Source organism: Alosa sapidissima, chromosome 16 (assembly GCF_018492685.1).
Source record: "Alosa sapidissima isolate fAloSap1 chromosome 16, fAloSap1.pri, whole genome shotgun sequence".
In the NCBI taxonomy this organism is placed as follows: Eukaryota; Metazoa; Chordata; class Actinopteri; order Clupeiformes; family Clupeidae; genus Alosa; species Alosa sapidissima.
Window position 1 is genome coordinate 25624097 of NC_055972.1, and position 25874 is coordinate 25649970.

At 41.0% G+C, this 25874-nt stretch overlaps 4 protein-coding genes across 11 annotated transcripts in view; 1 reads left to right on the forward strand and 3 right to left on the reverse strand.

The window, feature by feature from the left end:
* Positions 1–1094: 1094 nt before the first annotated feature.
* On the reverse strand, positions 1095–8865 carry LOC121685715 (interferon-induced, double-stranded RNA-activated protein kinase-like). Of its 2 annotated transcripts, XM_042066396.1 has the most exons (20): positions 8741–8859; positions 8125–8241; positions 7826–7958; positions 7469–7617; positions 7236–7356; positions 7058–7131; positions 6649–6807; positions 6363–6495; positions 5045–5103; positions 4860–4950; positions 4680–4720; positions 4533–4575; positions 4289–4341; positions 4066–4185; positions 3796–3921; positions 3359–3557; positions 3049–3192; positions 2842–2943; positions 2675–2737; positions 1095–1443 (listed from the first exon to the last, which is right to left on the reverse strand). In XM_042066396.1, the coding sequence occupies exons 2-20, from the start codon at positions 8220–8222 to the stop codon at positions 1309–1311; spliced, it is 2043 nt and encodes a 680-aa protein (XP_041922330.1). In that variant the 5' UTR covers positions 8223–8241; positions 8741–8859; the 3' UTR covers positions 1095–1308. The 2 variants fall into 2 exon arrangements, with proteins under 2 accessions (XP_041922330.1, XP_041922331.1); XM_042066397.1 differs by lacking the exon at positions 8125–8241 and having other exon boundaries at positions 8741–8865.
* A 406-nt stretch (positions 8866–9271) lies between these two features.
* Positions 9272–12766, reverse strand: LOC121685716 (interferon-induced, double-stranded RNA-activated protein kinase-like). Of its 2 annotated transcripts, none has more exons than XM_042066399.1 (9): positions 12580–12766; positions 12317–12451; positions 12066–12195; positions 11736–11860; positions 11527–11626; positions 11371–11402; positions 10721–10755; positions 10493–10585; positions 9272–9773 (listed from the first exon to the last, which is right to left on the reverse strand). In XM_042066399.1, exons 2-9 carry the CDS (start codon positions 12406–12408, stop codon positions 9505–9507), a joined length of 876 nt encoding a protein of 291 aa, XP_041922333.1. In that variant the 5' UTR covers positions 12409–12451; positions 12580–12766; the 3' UTR covers positions 9272–9504. The 2 variants fall into 2 exon arrangements, with proteins under 2 accessions (XP_041922333.1, XP_041922332.1); XM_042066398.1 differs by having other exon boundaries at positions 10721–10761.
* Positions 12767–12838: 72 nt separating this feature from the next.
* gpatch11 (G patch domain containing 11) lies at positions 12839–15279 on the reverse strand. 2 transcript variants are annotated; one of them, XM_042066400.1, is made up of 8 exons: positions 15119–15279; positions 14269–14495; positions 14128–14169; positions 13911–14031; positions 13726–13816; positions 13485–13619; positions 13247–13328; positions 12839–13090 (listed from the first exon to the last, which is right to left on the reverse strand). In XM_042066400.1, the coding sequence occupies exons 1-8, from the start codon at positions 15166–15168 to the stop codon at positions 13032–13034; spliced, it is 807 nt and encodes a 268-aa protein (XP_041922334.1). In that variant the 5' UTR covers positions 15169–15279; the 3' UTR covers positions 12839–13031. The 2 variants fall into 2 exon arrangements, with proteins under 2 accessions (XP_041922334.1, XP_041922335.1); XM_042066401.1 differs by lacking the exon at positions 15119–15279 and having other exon boundaries at positions 14128–14171; positions 14270–14398.
* Positions 15280–15345: 66 nt separating this feature from the next.
* heatr5b (HEAT repeat containing 5B) overlaps positions 15346–25874 on the forward strand; it is a 50757-nt gene continuing 40228 nt past the window's right edge. For 2 of the 5 annotated variants that reach the window (XR_006023414.1, XM_042066391.1), the window contains exons 1-14: positions 15346–15548; positions 16225–16421; positions 16573–16784; positions 17418–17526; positions 17858–18007; positions 18618–18789; positions 19083–19240; positions 20080–20386; positions 22462–22617; positions 23434–23684; positions 24210–24321; positions 24557–24709; positions 25061–25160; positions 25581–25690. Coding sequence is in view for 4 of the 5 variants with exons in the window: in XM_042066391.1 (XP_041922325.1) it covers positions 16296–16421; positions 16573–16784; positions 17418–17526; positions 17858–18007; positions 18618–18789; positions 19083–19240; positions 20080–20386; positions 22462–22617; positions 23434–23684; positions 24210–24321; positions 24557–24709; positions 25061–25160; positions 25581–25690 (2116 nt within the window). In the remaining variant the exon portion in view is untranslated. Of the gene's footprint in view, positions 15549–15747; positions 16129–16224; positions 16422–16572; positions 16785–17417; positions 17527–17857; positions 18008–18617; positions 18790–19082; positions 19241–20079; positions 20387–22461; positions 22618–23433; positions 23685–24209; positions 24322–24556; positions 24710–25060; positions 25161–25580; positions 25691–25874 lie in introns of those variants that run through there. The other 3 variants (XM_042066394.1, XM_042066393.1, XM_042066392.1) reach the window with 3 other exon arrangements.

The window sequence follows — 25874 nt, forward strand, 5'->3', positions numbered from 1 at the left end:
GAACAGGTATTCCACTAAACCATGTTTAACTAAAACCTGTTTGTGACTAGCAGAGTACAAATCTGCACTCGTCTATTATTTGAACTTATAGGCAAAGTGAAACTAAATTCACTATGGTGTCATAGTCAACGACATAACAGAAACAAAAAAAACAAATTATTTTCACTATTGACTGACAATGGGTTACCATTGAAAAAAATTGCCTGAAAAAAGTAACACTTATCCCAATAATGTTCGAATGACTGAATAAAAAAAACCTAAAGACATTTATCCTGCAGAGGAGTTGCTGCTTACATCTCGTGACCGTGTGTCTTCAGCTGTGCTTCATATGCACCTTTCGTTATAGACCGGGTTTTTCTTGGTCAGTGGCGTAACGCTTTTTAGATGGTGTAAGATAGCGTTTTTAGATCACGCGCCAGACCACACCTTATGTCATTAATTGCCACACCCCTGGGCGCATTGTGTAATAAAACAGAAGGGCATGACGAAATATTAGAGTGTAAGATAGGAATACGCTTTGAGTCATGATAAGAATACGTCATGCGCTGCGTTTCTGATCGTCAAAATAGGGCCCTCAATTTAAAATGACCATAACCTCTTAAATAGTCAGTAATGCATTTGTGTGGGGATCACATTCATTTTACTGATTCAATTTGTGAAAATGAAAGATAGCTTCATTTTTCAAAACATATGATAAAATTACAAAACCATCATTACTATCTGTACTAGGCATTATAATGCTCATTTCATGAGTAAGACCCAGCTATGTTTTGTGGAAGACAAAACTAAAGATTTAAAGTGCCTAGTGGTTGGTAAGGATCCATCTTGAAATGGCATATAAAAAACAAACACATGAAACAGATGGAGCTCCAGTAGTCACACTGTAAGATTAGACAACTTAAAGGAGAATTCCGGTGTGATTTTGACCTAAAGTGTGTTGAAACATGATACCGAGTGTGAACGTATGTCTCATAGCTCACCTTGTTCCCTGCACTCAGAAATCTGGCGCTAGTTAGCCAATGCTACCAACAGTGTTTCGTTGCGGTGCCTCGGGCATCGGCCTAGCCATGCAAATAAATCACTGTTTTACACCATTTACGAGGCTCAAAGTAGCTCGAAGTAGCTAGATTTATATACTGGTTAAAGAGTTTTCCTTTTGTGGATATTCGAATACGAATATCCACAACACCATGATGCAAAGGTAACAGGTATGGCAATTTAAAAACAGTCAAAGCAATCTGCAAGGAAAGACAGTTTTCATACATTAGTGATATTGTGATGGGTCTGCCCTTACTGCACTTCATAACTTCATACAGTTTTTGTGCTTCTTTGGTTAGAATTCTGATCTTGGAAGGATTTGGGATTCTCCAGCTCTGCGACCAGCTCTTGGGCTTCAGGTCTCTCCACAGGATCCTGACGCAGCATTCGCTTGATTAGCGCATGCTGCAGAACACACAGAGTTGAAAGAATGACTCCACCTGTCCACACTGGGTGACATTTTTTTGTATAATGATACAGAATAACTTAGACCTTCTTTCTTCACTGTGCCTGCAAAAGTCTACAGCAAAATTTGAATGCCAGATTTAAACTAGATGTACCACATAGTGGTACAAAATATGACCACCGCTCAGTCCTGCACGTTCTCTCCACAAAAATAAATCACGCTTGTCAATTTGTCTCCATCTCATACTCTAGCAACTTTTGTGTATGTAAATGAGTGTGTGCATGTATGTGTTTGCTTTTGTGTATATGTGTTTGCTTTTGTGTAATGTGTCCTTCTGTGTGTGTATGTGTATTTGTGTTTCTGCGCGTGTGTGTGCATGTGGGTGTGTCTGTGTACGTGTGCATGTGTGTGTGTGTCTGTGTGTGTGTGCATGTGCACTGTGTGTGTGTTTTTTTGTGTGTGTGTGCGTGCGTGTTTGTAGAAATGTAGCATCATCCTCTACCGGCAACTATTTGCTCAACACCACCATCTACAGGCAGATTGGTGTACAGTCACTAAATGTACACATAAATGAATTTATTGTATGGCCCCCCATGAATGGAATTCCACTAAACTTGGCATGTATTCAGAGGGTTTCATAATGATCCTACACTTCAAATTTCAGTTTTGAACATGTCAGCTAAAGATACCTGCCATTACAACGCCTCATTTTTGCTTTTTATTTTTAACTAGATGGTGCTATACTGCAAATGAGTGGTTATGGGATGGGTGGAGATGGCCCCTTGAGACCAACATACAAAAAAACATGGTCATCCTAAGTCCTACAGTTCTCAATATATTCAATGATTCTGTGTCATCCTTGTGGGGCTACATGCCCACTAAGTTTCGTGCAGTCTTTCACTATTCTGGGAATCGCTGACACAAAATTACTGAAGAAAAAAAAATCCTGAAGAAAAAAAACCTCTGACTAAACTTATATGACTGCCGCTTTGCTAGCGTGGCGGTAATAATAAATTATATATATATGGGTGACAATAACCATTTCTAGAGCTTAATTATCAATGAGTCCTATATGTATATTTGGTCTGACAACGAAGTATGCACATACAGTATGAAACAAATATTCAATTTTATGAAGAACTATCAAATGAGACAACAGGCATTATTTTTCACTTTAACGAACCAAGGTAAGTACTATATCTTCAGTGATAAACTAATAGCTACACTTACTTCAAAGCCAAACTGATCACGAAATTCCTCTGGAAACTTCCTTGTCTTGATATTTTTCCACATCTATGGGATAAAAAAAACCAACTGATATTTTAATACTGATTTTCCAGAAAACAATGGCTATTAGAGATGACAAATGTAAATATCATAGCAACTGAAACACTTACCTCAGACTTTTCAGCCTTTGTTTTTATAGTCCAAAGTAGTTCAAAATAAATCAGACCTAGAGCAAAAATGTCCACTTTGCGGTCATATGTAGGCTGATTCATCTGTAAAGGTGCAATGACAGTAGTTAGTTTTGGATGTTGTAGTCTGGTACTCACAACTTTTATTCATATGAAATGAGTAACTTGTGTTGCACTACACTGCATTACCTGTTCAGGACTCATATAGGATCTTGTGCCTGTATGCTTTGTCCGTTCCAGTAAACTTTCATCATGGTCACTGTCTCCAACAGTCACCAGGCCGAAGTCGCCTATCTTCACCTCCTGATTTCTTCCAAACATGATGTTCGCGGGCTAACACAAGTAAGAAAATGATCAAATACTGAGCAGAAACATACAAGGGTACTTACTAATAATACTGCAACAAATCTTGTTCTCACTAAAATTGTTTACTGAACTTGTAAATTCACACTGGATAACACCTGAAGTTATTGGAAGTCCCTGTAGGTTAATGGCTTACTTTTAAGTCACGGTGGATGAGGTTTTGAGAGTGAATGTATACCACTGCTTTTACGATTTGCTTGGTGATGACAAGGGCATCCTGTCGTCTCTGTGAGTCTGGGTGTTCATTCTTTTCCTCGATCCACATTGAAAGTGTGTTGCCCTCGCAGAGTTCCATCTTGATATACAGGAATGTCATGGTGGAATTGCTTCCTGAGCTGAGGTTATAATCACAGCTAAGTTCTCACACTCATAGTAAGTTTCATACTTTAAAAGATCAGATGTTCAATAAAAGTTTTGCATAACAATTTGTATAACAATTGAAAATGTTGAAACATGAAATCAGTTTATACTGAGAATTTGATATTTGGATGTTTATAATATAATATAATTTTTTCCCCTTCATCTACACCAGAGGAACATTCAATGTTATTCTATCTCGTTATGCAGACTTACTTTGAGGTGCTGTAACTGTCGGAGCCATCATATACGTATGCAGTGTTATCAATCCAGCATCCATGGTAACGTACTATGTTTGGGTGCTGCAGACGTGCCAAAGCTTTAACTTCTCGTTTGGCTTTTCTAAATAAAATTTAAAAAAAAACAAACAAACAGAAAAAAACAGTGACAAAACAAGTTTAATCTATCAAAATGAAAACCATGAAAGTGACACATTAAATTGTTTGTGAGTATATGTTTTCATAAAAAAAAAAAATCATCACTTACTCTGTACTTTTTACAATCTTCACGGCATAATATGTCTCATCGCATTTATTTCGTGCCTTGAAAACGCGTCCAAACCCTCCTTTGCCTACACGCTCTATTGATTCAAAGTCTTTTTCAAGTCTGCAAAATAAATTGATAACAATCATGCTTTGGTATTTCATATTACACTTTGCATGAATGTATAACTTGTGCTTAGTCAGTTGGAGGCCTCGTGCTCACTCACCTGGACTGGACAGCAACCTGACCAGTGAAATTGGTTGAGAGATTGGGGCCAGCCTTCAAAGCAGATATTTGAACATGTTATAATAAGTCACAATGTGTTGAAAATGTCATCACTATTATTTATCACCGATTAATTGCTGTTGTTTTGATCTATAATTGTGTTTTACTTCAACAAATGTTTAGTAAATATGCATTGGTAAAACCTAAAGTACATAATATGCACATATATCAAGAATGTGAGATACCTCTTTACTTTTTTGAGGAGCATTGTTGAAATTTGGTGCTAATCTGCAAAAGAAGACAAGAAAACAACATTAGAGGGATTATAACTATTATGAAGAAAATTATGTAATGAATGTAGTAATGGATACTGGCATGTTGTATGCACTTGCATTCGTTTAGCCTTATTTTGTGCAGGAGCTGCCTCTTGTATCTGCAATAAACAAAAACAACAACAACAAAAAAACATTACAGAAATAGCCTAATCAAAACCAAACATTACCACATTAAAATAAATACCACATATAAAGTGCATTTTAAAACAATAAGTTCTCAATATGAATATTACTAACTTTGGGGGAGTTTTTGGATGAATCTTTAAAGATAATTGAGTCACTTGCACTTGCAGCCAGGCTTGTTGAGGCCCTCTCATCTTGTGATTCGCTAGGTCAAAATAGTACATATAGTCAATGGGTTACACTCACACAGAACAATCATATCCCATATGATTAATTAATATGTTCTACATTATACTCACTCTAGTGTAGGAGTTAGACAGAGTGAATCATCTTCAGAAAGACTTGACTTGCTTGAAACCTAAGATAAACATACATGTTAAACGGTGTATACTGTGGGATATACCGGTATTAAGGAGTTATCTGTTAACACCACTCTCCTAGACTTCCACCATGGTTTGTGGTCAAGGTCTGATTTTTCAGTCCCGCGCCCGCCCGCTCCCGCAATATTCTGTCCCGCTCCCGCATTAATGTGTCATTTTTTATGTAACATGATGTCCCGCTCCCGCCCACTAAAGCCCGCATGCAGGAGGGATAGTCTATTCAGTTTTTCTTTCTGTCTCTCAAAAGGAGCACACATACCTGAGAAAGACTTTCAAAAGTTGTCCGTTTACACCAGGACTGGTGGGGAAATCCGGTGAGTTCTCATAGATCTCCGTTTCTCGAGGTCACAGAGCACTGTCGGTATGAAAAAACCGTAAACAATCGTTTTTACCTAGCTTGAGTTGCTACAGCCAGCTGCGAATCCAACCAGGCAGCTACAGCGCTACACTCTGGGGGCATGTCCGTGAGTCCCCATGTACCTGCCCACAGAGTGTAGTGCTGCAGCTGCCTGGCTGTGTCAGCTGCTGGTTGTAGCAACTCAAGCTAGGTAAAACCGTTTGTTTTCATTTTGTTTCGTACCGACAGTACTCGGTGACCTGGAGAAACGGATATTTATGTGAAAACTCGCCGGATTTCTCCTTTAATTCATCTTAATGAACAGAAGTCATTCATTTTCTAGGAGAGCCAGCATCTCTTGGTGGCCAGCAGTGGTGAGGATACTTCCTCTTTGGTTCAAATATTGGAAGCAGGGCTGTCGAGGCGAATTTACAGACCCCCATCCCCCCCCCCCCCCCCCCCCTTCAGTCAACGTTTAAAACATAAACGTTTTTGCCTTCAAACAAATAGTTTGAGACAGAAACTGATCTTGAAAGTTTCACAGTAACATATTCCTTGCTCACTTGCTCAATGAAGTTTCAGGCAAAATGGTTTTCCTGAGACTTGATGCCTTTCCATCTGATCTCTAATACCTGACCCTGACAGCTTTTCGTCTGAGGCCGTTTCACCTGATGTCGTTTTACCTGACACAGATTTTCCTGACACTGTTTCAACTGACTGTGTAATTCCATAAACATGACAGGTTTTCCTGAGATGTGATGCCTTTTCATCTGATGTCTGACACCCGATTCTGACATCTAAGGATGTCCTAATATGTACACCATAGAGGAAAGATGATGATAAAAGTTTTTGTGTTGAAGTCCATCGGCTTCTATGAAGACAAACGTTATGAATGCTTACCTGACTGTTCCATTGAGACTGGTCTTGAATCTTACTCCATGCCAGCTGAGCAGCTTGCTTCTTCGCGTCTTTGGCCGTCCTAGCGCAGCCTTCCGGATACTCGACCCCACCTATTACTACTTTGTACACAAACCTGTAGATGAATCCAATGTAGCTTGTTAGTGCATATAACAGACAACGCTTTCTGAAGCTTCAACTCACAGTTGCTTCACACAATTCACACTGCTGATGAGTTTCAACAAGTTTTGAAATGCTTGAGTAAATGTCTCACTGTGTATCAACTTACTCAGGGTTGTGAGATGGCCCTCTTATCTCCACCAGCTTAAAATCATGTGTTAGCTTCTGCTGTTGACAATGATGGTTCAATATCCCTATGAAGTTAGCCTGGTGAATATCACTGCTGAGATCTTTTGTAGGTGTAACCCTCATATGTTCAAGGTTATTGCTGTACAAGGGAGGCATAAGAAAGGACAGACAAGTGAATTACAAATGCTCAGCTGTGATACTAACATTTGTAACAGTTTAATGGTCTGACAGGATTATAGATGCACACTAGATGAAGTCACAAAGAAAGTGTGTTTCTATCTGTTTCCTACAACTGATGGTGATGATCAACTGTGACACTCAGAGTTTTCCTCTGGGTCTTTTTGGGGGAAATAACAAAATGAATACCATAGTACAGTACAGTACAGTACCTTAGATCAGAGGCACTATGGTTTGACACCTCTTGTTGTCTGGAGTTATGCCCATTACAATGGCCCTCTATGACCTAAAAAAAAAAACAGTGAATGTACAGTATAACAAGAGACATGAGCAACAGCTAGACGAATATTCATCCTTACATGCTTTCCCATAAATATTGTTAGTGTTTACCCCTTGCTCTTTTAAGATCTCTTCGTAAACAAGCCTGGCAGCCTTTTCTCTGGCGTCCTTCTTTGAATTCCCATAAGCCTCAGGGTATGATTTTCCATCACTAGAAACATACTTGCAGCACCTATGACAACATAATTGCCATTAAGTAATAAGAAGACCATAGGCCCACTTGACAAGGAAGTGTATCACATGCTTTAGGTCAGATTTAATAGAAAATAATGTTTCATACTTACTGTGGTGTGCTGACTAGGCCCACTCTTGTCGATTCAACAGGCTTAAAAATCACTCTGGTCTTGTGGCTGTGTTCATTCAGCCAACACTGATAATTGGGTTGGGTAATAGAGACCGGGATTTCTGATGTCTGTGATGTTGTCGAAGTATTCTGTACAGAGGTCAAGCAATTCAACAATAACAATATTAATCCAATCTGTTTACCACCTACTACACATAAGATCAATGATGGCCATTTGACTTGATCGGTTATCATATTTCTCATTACACAGGCCTGGTTACACTTGACATGACAATAGCTATAAAACACTCGATACTGTGACCACAGAGGTGAAGAAAAATGAATGTAATAATCTTACAAAATCACTGCTCTCCATGTGCTGCTGCAGGTTTTCAAGGGCCTTCTGGGCAGCATTTTCCTTCGCCTCTCTCTTATTTTTCCCAACTCCCTCTGGGTAAGATGTACCATTCACAACAGCCCGTAAAGTAAACCTACAATAACATAATTGTGCTGGTTAAGTATAGCAATTAATAGGCTAATAGTTGTTATGAAAATAAGAACATAATTGTAGCTAGGCCTACTGGTCAAGTACACTCCATCATGCAGTCTTTCTAACAGCCAACCTAGTTTTAGACAGGCAGTAGCTTGACAACCTACGTTTTAATATGGTCCGGACCTGAGACGTCCACCTCCACATATTGCACAAGGACTCTTGTCTTCTGTCCGTATTCGTTTAGTTTTGCTGCGTAATTCATCAGGTCTACCAACTGCAGGCTATACCGTGGGTCAGAGTGATAAACAACAGCTTTACTTGAGCCGAGTAATAACAAATAAAACAATAGGCCTTTATCACAGCAGCCCACAGGCAGCTGAAGCAGGGCTGTTCACTTCCTGTTGGCAGGCAAACCACAGGTGTTCCTAAAAACATTAACGAGGCCTCTGGTTGAAGTAACTGTGGCCGAATCTGACACTTAATTAGAAACAACTTTGCTCACACAGAAACAGGGCTGTTCACTTCCTACTTCGGCTGCCATGATAAAGGCCTATTGCAAAATATGCTCTCTTATACATGTCATGATTTACAGTTGTATCGAATATTGGCTACACGTGTCGTAGCCATAGACAGTAAAGGTCGTAGCCTGTGTTGTCACGTATCCTGATCAGCTGTCATGTTAGCTGACACACAGTAACAGCAGCAGGAGCGCGTATCAGCTCCCTCAAATACACGTGCAACTTCCAAGCATTAATGCAATAAAATAATCAGTTAACTTACTGTACTTCATAAAATCGTTGCGCAACACCAACCCCCTCAATATAGTGTGGTACTTTATCTTTGAGCGACCCAACAGTGACACTTTCGTTTACTTTCTTAATCTAACTTCTAAGTTTCGATTTCCGGAAAAATGTGCCTGTGTGGGACCAATCAGGACAAAGAGGGCGTGACTAAAAGCTGTGAGGGTCTGTCAAACAGGGTTGTTGCTGTTAGACATACGCTTACAGTATATTCCCTGGTAGTTAGCGCAGTGATGTATATATTTTTAAATGGACTGCCAGTGCCTCCTGGGATTTGGTGTCATAGTTATAGTGTCAATACACTAGGCCTATACCCCCAACCTAGCCTGGCAGGCCATCCTATATCATTGAAATGTACAGGCTGAGCAAATTAATTTGCCGCTGCTAAGGTGCGTCTAGATTTCTAGGCTACCCCGAACCTGCAGTCTCCAAAAAGCACTATTCAAAATTCTGTCAACACAGCGCTGATTAGGCTACAACTTCTGAAAGATAGATTTGTGTGAACAAAGCATCCATTCATATTTCCTCCACATTTATTGAAAATAACATTGACATAATTATTGAAGTATCCCAATACAGAAAATCAAAGAGTTGAGTAAAATGCTGCATAGGCACAAGATATTCATACAATTATTGTAAATAATCAATTTCATTTAGATAAAAAAGAGGCATGGGTAAAAACACATAGGCAACATGTTATAAAATGTGTCTGTTTTCCTGACATCTTCTAGATACAGTATTCTCCTATGATGTGCAAACCCCTTTTTCAAGATCTTTCACCAGGTAGGGATCAGTTTCCTTTAAAATCTCATAGAACTTCTCCTGAGCCCGTTCTCCTTTCCTACTGAGCATGACGATCAGAGCATGGTTCTGAGAGACACTAATTCTTTCAGCCTCCACTGTCTCCCTCTCCACGGCATTCAGTATGCCGCACCCCTCCAGCTGGATGAGAACAGAAGTGGTGGACAGCCGAGTCTCCAGCTCAGCCTTATGTTTGTTGAAGAAGTTCAACTCTACAGGGAGTGAAAGGATGGAATTTATTATGGAAATAAGTTTCAAGTTTCAGTATATTATTGTCATATATACAAACTTAGCATAGAGAATCGATAGACCTTTTCAAAAATTGTTGAAAGACCAAACTTTTTTCATTAGGCTATTGATTGAATTGATATTATTGTTTATTATTGCTATTCTCCTTAATGTAGTCCTACCAACATTTCAAATTGTTCATCGTTAATTTTAACTATTGTATTGATTTTATTTGTATGCCACTTAGGAAAAAAAGTGTCTGCCAAATCCCATAACTACAGTATAACCATACAGTATTATCTTAGACCCAGCTCATATCTACAAAGTGTTGTAAAATTGGAGGTAAATTAAAAACAGTATTTGAATAGTCATTTTAAAAGTCTGCAAGATATGTAAGTCATGAATTAAACTAGCTAGTTGTAGAACAGTGCAGTGAAAAACGACCAACAAAAACAGTAAAGAAGTATGTGGTTGAGGATCCAATCATTATGAAATGTGTAGGCCTATATACCTTATGTAACAGTAGAGTCTATGTGTGTGTGTGTGTGTGTGTGTGTGTGTGTGTGTGTGTGTGTGTGTGTGTGTGTGTGTGTGCGTGTGTGTGTGTAAGTGTTAGTCTATGCAGTGCAATAGCCTGATACAGCTTGCAGGGAAAAAAAACAAAAAATCTGAACCTGCTGGTATGGGTGCGGATGTACTGTACCTTTCCCCCCTGCATTGGAGGTGTGTGAAAAGACTGTGGCTGGGGTCGGGGCAGATCTTCTGTGCTTTCCTCCTGCAGCGCTGGCTTTTAGGGCTGAAAGATGAATTGCAATCAAATCAAAATGTACAAGTTTACATGATCACAAGTAATGCAATTAGCCAATCGCAGAGGCTGCAGCTAACAACTCTGATGCCATTCATTTAGTGATATTGTGAATTAAATCCTTACTGCTTTCCACAGAGGATGCCCTCTTCTGATCTTGCCTAGAAAATACAGCAAGTTAAAGCTACAAGACATAAAAAATAACACCTAAAACATTACAACATGCCCTTTAATTTGCAGCAAGAACACATTTGAATAATGTTTTCATGGCCCTTGTTTGATTATCTGCAAAGTATTTTTCAACACAAATAATTGGCGGTTAGACCCATCTCTACCTCATAAGTTATGTCCCAACAAACCACATGGAAAGCGTTACTCAAAACAGACAAAACTTCAAAACATCCTGACAATGACAAAGGCTGTTATTTGTACATGTATGTCACAGCTTAAATATCATACATGTTATCATTAAGTTCACAAGCTAGCTCTTGGTAACTTGTTCTTGTATTTATCTTAAGTTTATCTAGATTGTTTTTTGTAACAATACACTTTCCATTCTCTCAGTGATAACACTGCTCTGCTTTGCCTTTGCTAATATAATATCTAGTTAATTCCCCATAAACAGTATAATCCAATAGTAGATTAATTGGTTTTAGAGACCCAAAAATGGTGACTGATTGAAGTTGCATAGTGATTTATCAGCATATTCCTGTCCTATACACAAAATATGCCCTCTAGTTTAATAATTTCCCTTGTCGGTAATCATGGTTCCTTACCATACACCATAACAGACTGTTACTCGCAGGGCCTATGAAAAATAATGGAAAGATATCACAAAATAAGCCACGTAAAGACCATTTGAATATTCATCCTAACATACTGGTTTTTATTACCATTGGCTGTATTTATTTTTGTGGTGTTTTTTTTCATACCAGGTAAGCAAGCTTTGCAGCTTCCTCTTTGGCTTTCTGCTTTGATTCCCCATAGCCCTCAGGGTATGATTCCCCATTAGTAGAAACATACTGGCAGCAACTAAGATAACATAATTACCATAAAAGTAAATTAAACCCACTTTGACAAGAAAATGTATCACACACTCTGGTATATTATCTGACTTAAGAGGAAATAATGGTTCACTTACAATGGTGTACTGGCTGCGCCCACTCTTGTCCGTTCAATAGGCTTATAGGTCACCCCGGTCTTCTGGCTGTGTTCATTGAGCCAGCACTGATAATTGGGTTGTACTATTTTGGCTGGGGAAGAACTCTGCAGGAATTATAGCAATTCATAATAATGGGCATAAAAATATCAATGTAAAGGTGCTGCACAGATGACAAATAATGGTCATCTGACTTAATTAGGTTATTTGTTAACAGGTATTTTTCATAAAATAGAGAGTACGTGACCAAAAGGTATCCCTTTAACGACATGATGCTAAGATGAATGAAATGAATGAATCCAATGATCTTACAAAGCCATTGCTCTCTTTGTGCGGCAGCATTCCCAGGGCCTTAAGGGCAGCATTTTCCTTGGCTTCTCTCTTATTTTTCCCAACTCCCTCTGGATACCGCTTGCCGTTCACAATAGCCCGTACAGTAAACCTACAAGAACATACAGTGCGATTGGTCAAATGCAGCCTCCATCATGTCGTCTACAGCCAACCTGGAAGCGGATGGGGAGCGTGTTGCTGACGGAGAGGATGGGGCTTGCTTGACCACCTACGCTTTAGTATGGTCCGGAGTAGCCTTTTCTTCATATTGCACATTTACATGATTCTTTTGTCCATACTCGTTAAGTTTTGCAACGTAATTCATTAGGTCCACCAACTGCAGGCTTTACTGTGAGTGGGGGATCGCTCTACGAGAGACATAGGAAAGAAATGTAAATATTTGTTATTTCTCAGCTGTCAGCTTAGCCTAACACAGGGTGTATAAGCTCTCTTGAAAACAAACGTGCGACTTGCCAACTAAGGAATATTCACTTACTGTACATACAAATGCAGCACCAAATTTCACGACGTGGCGCGGTTACAGTCTAATTTTCTTGTTTCGATTTCCGTGAAAGATGACGTCTGAGAAGGAGGCGTTACTGAATGGCCTCTGACAGGTTCAATGTGTGCTGGTGGTGTTGGCTGTCAGATATATAATAGGCTAATACGATGAGATTATCTAACAATAAACTAAACATTAAACTAAATGATACACTAAGCTAAATATCATGTAAGTGTCCACAACAAATGTCATGTAGGCTTAAGCAATATTTTAATTACGTCAACAAAACACAGCAAAACAATGACAAATAAAAAAACATATTTCCTGTAGGGTGCACATTATCCAAGTCCAATTACGCTAAAACGTGTATTTACATGTAATGTGATCATTACATTTTATTGTGAAACTCTATTGTGAGTAGAAAATGTATAAAATCCTCAACAATGTCAATCATCATGGTCTGCTGATGTGTCTCCAGGACAGTTTGAATCCAGATCTTCCTCATCTGTTGGAATAAACACACACACAAACACACACACAAACAAACACACACGATAGATTAATTCTACAACAGTACAAAAGACACATCATGTAAAATGTGAGAATGTAAACACGTGTAAAATGGAGAACGGTTTAAGACATTGCTTGCACCAGTGCTTACCATTGTATGTTGTTCCACACCATATGCAGTAAAAGTGCACACCCCTCAGGTAAGATGTGAGAAAATGTAGCTTATCTAATGACTGGGAAGTAAAGTGTAGTGCAAATGTAAGGTTGGGAAAGACCATGATAAAAAAAGATTTAAGATGTTATTTAAAAAAAAAAACAAACAAACAAAAAAAAAAAAAAACATTTATTTTACAAAACTGTCCATAAGTGCTACTGGTACTTGCACTCACTGTTAACTCTTCCTCATCTTCCTCCTCCTCCTCATCTTTCTCTTTCTTGCATTCCTCTTCATCTTCATCTACGTCCTCGTCCTCCTCCTTCTCTTTTTCTGGCCAATACCAACATTCCCGGGGAGCAGTGATTCCCTAAAAACATGGAAAAGTCATAATCAGTTAAAAGTACCCTGTATCACACTGAATGGACTGCAGTACATTACAGGAAAAAGAGAATCAGGGAAGAGCTTGATCAGACCTTCTGGCTATCGAGTTGTTCACAGGCCCGCTGGCTCCGCCTCAGGTCCCCTTCCGTCTGACGCTCTTCTCTCTCTGTTCTCTTCCTTACCCTTCGGTACAATAACACAGCAATTTAAACAGTGAGGACGGATGGAAAGCAACAGTAGTCCAGACAATCCAGTCAAGAATGTGTTGTATTGGCACCTGAAGTCCTCCAGTGACTGTTTCTCCACTTCTTGTTTTACTCGAACCTTCTGTCGGTAATGTTGGAGTTCCTCTTCAGCCTTCCTTTTCTTTACTTCTTCCATTCCAACACCTCCTCTGTCTGATAAAAGCACAAATTACGACCAATTCCAAGATCATTGATATTACATGTGAGTAATAGGAAAACAGAGCCATTTATGGTAACATGATCTCTAACCTGTTTTAATGTTCAGAGGAATTGGTTCAACTCTCCCAGCTCCTATTAAGTGCAGATGAAAAAACAATACACCATTATAAATCTTTTAACAGAGCTGTTGCTGATACAGATAATTTAGCATTCCATCATTTATCTCCTAACCTTTTTTGCCAAGTCCTTGGCCTGCTTTGTATCCCATTTTTTGCAGCATTGCGAAACCTTTATTTTCATTGCTGATAGAAGTCTGTAAAACTGCATCACGACTCTCCCGCTCTTGCTCTTTATAGGTTTTCTGACGGTTCTGTTGATTCTTCTCTTTTATCATGACCTCTTTTTTCATTGCGTCTTTCATCCGTTTCACCATTGGCATACCTGGCCTGACGTCAGATCTGTCAAAAGGCAATATGCATGTCTTTGATGTCTTATTTTCATAGCTCACAGGCAATGTTATGGCTCTGTGCACTAGCTTACTTCACGTCGGCAAACGAGTTTCTTGTCGCTGTTACCAAGCGCTTGAAGAGGAGTACTTCAGTTGTACCAAAACGTGTGCTCACCGAAAATCCTTCCCTCCTTATTTTGTTCAGCCAATGCACGTAGGCTGGCGTTTTTAGGAAAAAGGTGGAAGCTAAAATCGCTTTTAACGACTTGAGCAGAGTGGCACAGCAGTGCTCAATAGTAGAGCCGCCCACGGCTCGAGTACATTGTATTTCTTACGTTTTGGTACAACTAAAGCACTCATCTTTCTGTTGTTGACAGCCATATCAATGAAGAGGAAACTGGTTTGCCGACTTCAAGTAAGCTTGTGCACAGAGCGCTATCTGTCAATTGTCGAATAATAGTCTAAGCACGCTACACATACATGTGTCATATAAGCCTGAGATCGCCAACCACAGACAGTGGAAGAACTATCAACATAATAATAAACAACAGGCTAGCATTAAATCAGAGGTACAGACAGACATGCTAAAGGAAACCTGCAACCTGTCAACCAAATGATAGATAACAAACTCACATTTGACTGAGAAAAGCATCAGACATGTAATCATCCTCCTCTTCAGCCATTCCGTGTTTCAATATACCCTTTTGTTAAACACCTAAAACACAAAAGTGCTAGTTGAGTTTAGAGCTGGCGACGCTTCAATATTGACAATCTGGCCGACCTCGTACATCAACTGAAATATTCCGGGTTGAACTATTTCTAGGTTTAGGTTCCTACTATATTTCCCCTAAAAAATGCATTAAGACCATAGACCATTTGCAAAGAGTGATATGTATAACAAGTGTATGTGATTCTAGAGAATACGCAAACTAGTTTAGTGGAGGTGCCGTTTTGTTGTAAAAAAGCAGCATTTATTTCAGATCCATCCAGTCGGAATGATTTGATCGGCATTTGTGTTGACCTAGTGAAACGTCATCGACTAAAACAAGGAGTGGGTCGACAGGTAAGACAGAAGGTTTTTTTGGTTTGTAATTGCGGTTTTGGCATGATTTCACATGTTTGCTATTGAGCGACACATGCTATACTCTGACAGTTTAACGTGCTGTAATTTATTTCTCGTGCTGCACGAAAGACGAAACTGCTCCCTCCTGATTCATTTTCTGGGGCCAGCTTGCTAACAAGGAGCTAGCTAGCTAAACCAGTTAATTTCGGCCTGCCTGACAGCCGGATGTTTCGGTCACCTGTAGGCTACTGAAATTTGTTTGAATACTACTGATGTTGGATTATTTAATCTAGTTAAAACGTCAATATGAAATAGTGCTGTCATCATTACCGTATCGTTCCTTCTTTTTGACATTGATAGCTAACCTCACTAGCCACAACAGCACCCACCTACTTCGGAAGCTATCGATACGGTTGTTTGGAACTAACGTTAACGTAAACCTCTTTCTTTAGTAATGCCAACTTAATTGCATTGCCATTGTATTTTAATGGTAGATATATTAGCTGGTCATCATAACAAAACCAGAGCTCCCACTCACTGGGTAAATATCGGTACGACAACACAACTTCGTCAAAAAAAAGTCAGTGGTTAATCACGTCAAAGATCCTTAATATACTATATGCTTTATCAACCGTCTCTGATCACGTTCTGGGCTATTGTGGTGTGTCTTTCCCAGTGTTCAATCTCAATTATTGTGTGAAGAAGCTCTGAAGACTCAGAGCTGTTGGCCACTTGCAGTGTTCTCAGATGGAGCTGGCACACAGTTTGCTGCTCAATGAAGATGCCCTGGCCCAGATCACTGAGGCCAAGAGGCCTGTCTTCATCTTCGAGTGGCTTCGCTTCTTAGACAAAGTCCTTGTGGCAGCAAATAAGGTAAAGTAATTTCAGATATGAGACACTTGTGTTGGTTTTTGTAACCTACTCAATGGGACCACGTTGAGTTTGATACATTTCATACCACAGACTAGTCATTTCCATTTTACTATATTGGTTTGCAGTGGTTGAAATGCTTGGCTTTTCACAGGTGGATGTGAAGGAGAAACAAAAGAAACTGGTGGAGCAGCTGACTGGGCTGATTAGCAGTGCTCCAGGTCCACCCACCCGCAAGCTGCTGGCCAAGAACCTGGCCACCCTTTACAGCATCGGAGACACGTTCACCGTCTTTCAAACTCTAGACAAGTGTAATGACATCATCAAGAGCAAAGATGACACACCAGCCTATCTACCAACTAAGCTGTGAGTTTTGTATGGTTACAGTATATTATGTATGTTTTATTCTTCAAGTAGCATATGCCTAGGTCTAGATTTTTTGTGCATAATTCTTCTATTTTATTTATTTTGATATTTTACGCATATATACATTCTTTATTACCTCTAGTCTGACCCTGTTTAGCCTCTGGAACTACATAAATAACTTCAGTGCTTGAATGAATCCCTCACATATTTTGAATATGTTTTGACTGTAAACATTGTTTGCAGATGAACTGAATACTCACACGAGTGCATGTTGTAAAATGTTAATCCTCTAGGCAGCAGCACTAAAGTATGTGGAGGAATAGTAGGATTATAAAGTTCTGTTGGATTGGTGGATTATGCACATTTGTTGATGGCTATGCCCATGCTTCATTATGGAGAAATCCTTCATTGACAAGCACATACAGCTTGTCTTGTGATGTCTTCATCTGAAGGGAAGATTGCAAATTTAGTGAATTCCACAGATGCAGAATAAGTCTATTTATATCTGTGTTTCAAGGCACTGGGGTTTATGATGAATTAGTTTAGTGTTCCGGTCCATTTATTTTCACACAGTGAGGTAGTGCTAGTTGTAATTATTGTCTCTATTTATTTTTTACCCATAATTCTTTGCAGGGCTGCAGTGGCATGTGTGGGGGCCTTTTATGAGAAGATGGGCAGGATGCTGGGCAGCTCTTTCCCAGAAACCATCAATAATCTTCTCAAGGCATTGAAGAGTGCAGAGGTACTTAGTTAGGGCTAAGTTTTTTTAGCTCTACCCTACTCTGTTACATCTTTGATTCCTATGGGGCACTTTAATATCTTTTGCATCTTATGTATTGATCTAAACCTGCAAAAGTGATTTTGTCATGGAACTGGAATTTGGTCTGGAATTTTGACTGGAATTTGACTGGAATTTCGTACTTTTAAAGCTTTTGTTGCGGACAGTAATGTTGAGAGTGTGTGATGATAAGCCTATGACCTGAGGTTAAATCCCATATATTCTTCCTCCTCCTCCTCCGGCTACTCTTCCTCCTCCTCCTCCTCCTGCTTCTTCTCCTCCTCTTCCTCTCCAGTCTCAGGGGCGTGGAGAGATTCTGCTCAGCCTGCAGAAGGTCCTTCATGGGCTGGGTGGGGCAGCTGCTTCCTGTCACAGAGACATCTATAAGAATGCCCGCTCCCTACTGACTGACCGCTCCATGGCTGTCCGCTGTGCTGTGGCCAAGGTCAGTGTCCGTAGAGACCATCCACTTTGTCACCTTTGCCATTTTGTGCAGTGCATAATATTTCATTTTTAATGAATTAATTGACAAGCTTACTATACTGCCCTTGAAGTGTGGAATTCAACAAATGAAGGCATTATATGATCTAGCTAAAGTGTTTTCCCAATGTCATGTAATGCATATTGTCTTTGTTTTCAGTATGATTGGAGTATGGAGAGATAAATAACAGACATCCTGTTACTATTACACAAGATGACTTGTCTTGCTTAAATACTTCTCTGTTGCACAACAGTACAGGCACCGTTAGTGATGTCAAGGCATGCCTTCAACTGTTCACATGTAGTACTCTATTTCAAATATCTAGCTTAGTGTTTGTGGTCAATGATAATAACATTATTTGGGTGACAGATATTGTGTATGGCACACAATTCAGATCAGAGAACAGAAAGTGGATCTTGGCATGTTTATGTGACCTGTTTTTATGTTTGTATGAATGTTTACATTTGAATATTTATCAGTGACTTCTGAAACATGATTCTTTTGTGCCCTTGATATCTGTGAGAGCATCGCTGACTGTGGTTCTGTCTGTCCTGTCTGCTTATTCTGTGTGTAGTGTCTGTTGGAGCTGCAAAATGAAGCAGTTTTCATGTGGACCACAGAGCTGGAGAATGTCGCCACACTGTGCTTTAAGGCACTGGAAGGCTCCAACTACGGCGTACGGGTCGCCGTGTCCAAGCTGCTGGGCACCGTCATGGCAACAGCGCTGATGCCCAAGCAAGCAGCAGGTAAAAGCCTCTCATGAGAACATCCACGGGCTCTCGCTCTCTATTGAAAGATTCTGAAGCTGTTATAAATTATAAATTTAAAAAATTAAAATGATAAATATGAATTTAAGGCCCCTCATCATCACAACTAGAATTCAGTCGGCATGTACCCTGTGAAAGCAATATGTGCTCCAATATCCAGCCACAGTCAGTGTGATGTCTGACTGTGTGTGTGTGTATTTGTGTGCATGTGCGTGTCCTTGTGTGTGTGTGTGTGCGTGTGTCCCTGTGTGTGTGTGTTTGTGCACGGGTAGTGATGCGTCAGAACGTGAAGCGGGCCACGCTGGAGGAGGTGCTGGAGCTCATGGCTACGGGCTTCCTGCGCGGAGGCTCTGGCTTCCTGAAGAGCGGCGGCGAGATGTTGAAGGGAGGGGCCTCTGTCAGCAGGGAGGTGCGGGTGGGGGTCACACAGGTGAGTCTCTCTTTCTCACACACTCACACACACACACACACACACACACACACACACACACACACACACACACAGTTGCACATACACACACACACACACAGTTGCACATACACACACACACACACACACACACACACACACAGTCGCACATACACACACACACTGTATCTCTTCCTTCTCTCTTCTCTCTTTCCTCCCTCTCTTTCTCTCTGTCTCCCTTGCTGTCCCTTTAGCTGTCTCTCTTTTTCTCCTCTCTCTCACTTCACTTTTCTTGCTCTCTCTCCATCTCTACCTCTCTCTATTTACCTCCCCTCTCCCTCTCTCTTGCTGTCTGCACTTTTGTCCTTTCACCCTCCATTTCTTTTTCCTTCTCTCATTCGATCACTGCCCCCACTCACTCAGTCCCAGGGTACTCATTAAGAGGTTTTATGCAATAAGTCTTTTTTTTCCTGGCCCACAGTGATAGAATGTTAAAGGTTGAGCACATCCTTGAACAAAAATAGATTTATTGAATTGTGTTGGGATTGAGCAGGTGCATCTCTTCACTGTGGCCTCAAATGAACAAAAACAAATAAACACACAAACAGACAAACACCTGTTTGGCCTGGGTCTTCAGTTTAACCTTTAACCTTGCCCCCTCTAGATAAACCTGTTTATTAGCAGGGCTATTTCCACAATATATATATATATATTTTTTTTTTTATCAGTCCTCATGTATGTAAAGCACCCTGAATTGCCTTGTATGAAATGTACTGTATAAATAAACTTGCCTTGCCCTCTCCTCTCTTCTCCTCTCCTTGTCTCCTCTCCTCTCCTCTCCTTTCCTGTCTGCCCCGCAGGCTTATGTGGTCTTTGTGACCACTCTGGGTGGGCAGTGGCTGGAGCGTAACTTCGCCACGTTCCTGTCTCACGTGCTGGAGCTGGTGGCACACCCGCGGGCCACGCAGACACATGTGGAGGCTGTGTACTCTCGCCGCTGCGTCTCCTTCGCCCTGCGCGCCACCCTGGGCGGCCTGCTAGGCGAGAAGGCCCAGATCGCCGCTGCCAAGGAGATCTGCCAGGCCATCAGCAAGCAGATGCGGGCAGTGGGTAAGGAGGGAGATGGTGGTGGTGGGGGGGAGGTGTCCAGGCTCAGAGCACTGCAGAGTAAGTATCCCATGTTTATTTATTTGTTTGTTTGTTTGTTTTGTTTGTGTTATGTTTATTTAAGTCATTTCACACCTTTTTTTTGTTTTAGCCTTTTCTTGGTTTGGAGTGTGTTGCATTGCTACAGTATGCTCAGTTTTGGTTGCATGTCCTTTGTATGTTTCTGTCTGTTTCTCTACTTTGGTTCAGCATTCTTTAAATTTCATTGCATTTTAATCATCTCATATTAGCATATAAACTTACAACTCACAATAACGATACTTTAGATTTATATTGAGATGGGATTGAGCTATTACTATCAGATATGTCCCTAGCCTTCATCTTTGCACTTTGTCAAATCTCATGCACTAATCCAACCATAAATTAACTTTACTAATTAATTAATTTATGAATTAACTTTGTACCATTTGAGTGTCCATTTGCAGTAATCATTTAACTGACCCGTCCACCATCATAATCTCTCTAATCCAGTCTGTTCCACAATTTTTTTTATTTTTTATTTTTATTCATTTATTCGTTATTCAGTTATTTTCAAAATGCTTACTCTGATGTGCTGTGAATCCTTGGGCCACTTTATCTGTCAAGAAAAATATTACAACAAGATCAAAATGTCCTCTTTTGATCCTTCCAGTTTTACATCAAGGCCATGAGGGTTTAAAGATGCACTGTATTTACCAGAGATGAACTGTTACTAAAACTGACAAAAAGTACCTCATTGCATCTAGGGCTGCAGTTAACAATTGTTTGCATAGTCGATTTAATCTGTTGATCATTTTCTTGATTAATCAATTAGTTTAGTTTGATTGATACAATTTCTGAAAATGGTGAAAAAAATTCCAAACATTGTTTCCTCAAACCCAAGATTATGTCCTCAAATGCCTTGGTTTGTCCACACACCAAAAATATTTAGTTTACTGTAATGTCATAGAGGTGTAAGTAAAGATGAATATACTCAAGTTTAAGAAGCTGCAGTTAGACAATTTTGAGGTATTTCCCTAAAAAAGGACTCAAACCAATAAACCGATGACCAAAATAGTTGCTGATTAAATGTAATAGTTGACAACTAATCGATCGATTATTGCAGACCTAATTATGTCCTTAAATACACATTATTTAATCCCCAATTCTACACTCAGTGTCCACTTTCTGCTTCTTTTTTCTGTCTTTATATTATGATTGACACGACAAATTACCATGTGCTTGCCCAATCTTTTGTAGTATTCATTTTGTACTGCTGATCTTATCTGGTGTGTGCCATAAAATAGTTCTCTCCCTCCGCGTAAAGCTGAATACAGTATGTTTACCTAAAACAGATGGTCCCATCAGATGCGACAGTGTCCAGAAACGTTGTTTACTCTCTGAAAAGCTTCCCTCGGAGCCTTGGCTGTATGCCAGCACTTGATTGTGAGCTGTGTTTTGGGGCTTGCTCTTGCAGACTGATTAATAGTCCCCCTGCTCTGTCTCTGTCTCTGTCCCTGCGACTGTGCCAACGGAGTGACATGGAAGACGGGTCCTTCTGTTGTGATAAGCCACAGTGAATCTAAGGCTCCAGTAGACAGACACACATGGGACTGACAGGTGGTGATGATTCAGAGTTAAACATGAACACAGTACCTGAGGAGGTGACACCTGTGGCTCCTCGCAACAGAAACACTTGAACTGACATGAACTAAGCTTTCATCCATCTGAGGAATAGCATTTGTTTTCACAAACAAAGACTTTATAAAGTCTTGTGATTGTACTCATAAAATCTTAGTTCATGGTTTCCTGTTCTGGTATTAGTTGAAGTGTGTGTGTGTGTGTGTGTGTGTGTGTGTGTGTGATATTGTCATGTGCAAATGCCATACTGTATATGCATCGTATAAGAAGCACTCACAATGTCATTTTATGGCACTTTGTCTTGTGTCAAATAACTAGCAATCTAACTTTATATCTACAATACAGAAGAGCTAAATGAGCAGAGGACACTCAAAATCTTGTTCTCTCTCTGTTTCTTTCTTTCTTTCCCTCTTTCTCTCTTTCTGTCTCTCTCTCTCCCTCTCCCTCTCTCTCCCTCCCTGTTGTCTTGTAAACAGAAGCGGTGGTGAGCGACCCCAGTGGGGAGAACAAAGCGGGTGCAGCAGACGTGTCTGCCAGTCAGCATGTGATGGTGTGTGCCCTGAAGGAGCTGGGCAGTCTGGTCCAGAGCCTCAGTGCCACCTCCTCCCCCCTCATACAGGAGCCTTCCATCGGTACGCCTCTTAACATACCAGTCACTGCTACACACACACACACACACACACACACACACACACACACACACACACACACACACACACACACGGACTGCATACTACATGTGAATTTCTCCATCTGAATCTTCTGTTACACCTGAATATACCTGACACACACACACACACACACACACACACACACACACACACAGAAAAACATGCCTGCAACATTTTACTTCTTAGATCTGTATGAATTTTATATGAATTATGTCAGAGACTTTCTAATGAGGAGACACAGCACTCAAAAAATCCTACATAGAAATGCATGGGGTTAGTTTGTAACGCCAATATATGGCAGTTGTCTACACATATCCCGCCCCTTCGCGGCTAAAAGGATGACATGTGAATACACTGTGCCAATCATGTGGTGTGTTGTGAATACATCGTGCCAATTCTGTGTTGTGATCTCGACGCTGGAGCAAAGTTGGTGTCGTGAAGCCTTGCACACGCACATTTCTGTCGAAATAGAGGCCCAAAGAGATAAATGCCCAAAAAGCGCTACAATATGGCTGCCGAGTGGAGGGACTTGCCTAAAAGGACATTGATTATGTTATAGTTCTGTATTTTTGGTCGTCTAACCAACTTAATGGACATTGCATTGTGTGTTAGAACTCAGTACAACTAGATCTCAATTGGTGCTTTCTTCTTTCCTTCACTTTTTATCTCTTCCCCTCTGTGCCCTAAATCTCCCCATCTTTCTCCACTCCTCCCCTCCTCTCTCTCTCTCTCTGTCTCTCTCTCTCTCTCTCTCTCTCCTCTCCCTTCTATCCCCAGGTCTCCTGGAGACGGTCAGTTCGGTGCTGCTGCACCCCAGCATGGCTGCCCGTCTTGCGGCCGCCTGGTGCCTGCGCTGTGTTGCCGTGGCGCTGCCCTATCAGCTGACGCCACTGCTGGACCGCTGTGCCGAGCGCATCAACAACTTGAAGAGCTCGCCTGAGGCGGTCAGTGGCTACAGCTTCGCCATGGCCGCCCTGCTCGGAGGCATACACCAGTGCCCCCTGGGTATCCCACATTCTAAGGGCAAGGTGTGTGTGTGTCTTTGTCTGTCTTTGTGTGTGTATGTGTGTGTATTATACCTTCAAGATGCAATCTGTGATTCGGTTTCGGTTTTGCGTAAAGTAGGTAATTCAAGTTGATGAATATGTATGAACACCAGAATTAGTTTTGATTTAGTGCAAACCCTGAACGGACAGCTAGAGCACATGATTTTGACAACCAACGGTCTAAGATTTGAAACACTGGCTGTACCTTTTTTTAAGTAGGAAACCTCTCAATAGCGTTAATGATCTCGGATGTTAGTCATAGCAAATTACATGGATTTGCTGCAGAGTAAATTGGCACCTTAACTGATCTGATTTTCTTTCACTCTCTCTCTTTCTCTCTCTCTCTCTCCCACTCACTTCCTCTTTCTCTCTCCCCCTGTCTCTCTCCCTGACCCCCTCTCTCTTTCTCTCTCTCTGCCCCCCCCTCTCTCTTTCTCTCTCTCACCCCCCACTCACTTGCTCTCTCTCTCTGCCCCCCCCCCCCCCGTCTCTCTGTCTGGCCTGTAGATGGTGGTGAGTATAGCGGAGGATCTATTGCGTACCGCGTCCCAGAACAGCCGTCTATCTCTGCAGCGCACTCAGGCTGGCTGGCTGCTACTGGGGGCCCTCATGACACTAGGTAAACACACACGCACGCACACGCGACACTAGGTAAGCACACACACAGTCACACACACACACACGCACACGCGACACTAGGTAAGCACACACACACACAATGCTAGGTCTATAGATAAACAATAAATAAATTACATACTGTACGTATGTAAAATATATCAGTTTAAAAGCGTAGTGAATACAGGCTTTCCTGTGGCATGATATTTTGACCCAGTGATGGCTGTCCTGTTGTGCAGGCCCCTCGGTGGTGCGGTACCACCTACCGAAGATGCTGCTGCTGTGGCGAAACGTGTTCCCTCGTTCCCAGAAGGAGCTGGAGGCTGAGAAGGCCCGTGGAGACCCATTCACCTGGCAGGTCACCCTGGAGGGACGCGCTGGGGCACTCTGTGGTAAGCCTGATCTTACACCCACACTCAAAATATACACACGTGTACACACACACACACACACACACACACACTCACACACACACTCACGTACACTCACGTACACTCACGTACACTCACGTACACTCACATATGCACACACACACACAAACACACAAACCCAAATATGGAAATCACAGTCATTCTGTACAACTTCAGTGTGTTTCATGTGTAACTTAGGTCAGGAACCACACAGACACAATCTTCGGGATTTTACTTGTAACAAAGAAAAGAAAAGTGTCGTATTGACTTGTTTTGTCATCTTAACTTACACATGCACATACACTCACAACCGTTGCACTCTGTGTGATTTAGCCATGCGGAGCTTCGTGGCCCATTGTCCTGAGCTCCTTACGGAGGATGTGATCCGGAGACTCATGACCCCAATTGAGTGTGCCATGACCATGATGTCACAGTGAGTAATGACCACTGCTGCTTTTGATGATGAGGATGACAGGTGTCAATCCATGCTATTGGTGACTGAGCTTAAAGGAGACTTCTGGCGATGTTCATATGCCCCCAGAGCGTAGCACTGTAGCTGCATGATGGCTCTAGCTATTGGCTACAGCAACTTGAGTGCGGTAGAACCGATTTTTTCCGTTTTTTTTTTTTGTACTGATAGTACAAACCTTGAGAAACAGAGATCCATGTGAAAAATCGCCAGAATTCTCCTTTAAAGTTGATGGTGTTAAAATGGAACACTTCTGTTTATGCTGCCAAAGTATCATATTTCTGCTAGGAAGGCATAGTCTGGTTTTAGATTATATCCCAAGTATTGTATTTCTGTCAGCCACTGTGAAATAAAGTAAGTCATGATGCCTTGTGTTGTTGACAGTGTGCCTGCGGTCATTAAAGTGCATGGTGCCCATCTGAAAGCTAGCGCTGCCATGGTCAGATTGAGACTGTATGACATCCTCGCTCTGCTGCCACCTAAGACCTACGAAGGTAAGGCGGCACAGTTCACAACACTTTACACAGATGTATGAACAAATGTGGGCTCTACATTCACTGCCAACACACAGAACATTACATTAGTGGGAGTGTTGTTTTATATCTGAACCAATAAGTGACCTCTGAAGGTGCAGTTAAGAAGTCACAAACAGATTTTCCAAGGCAGATGAAATTAATT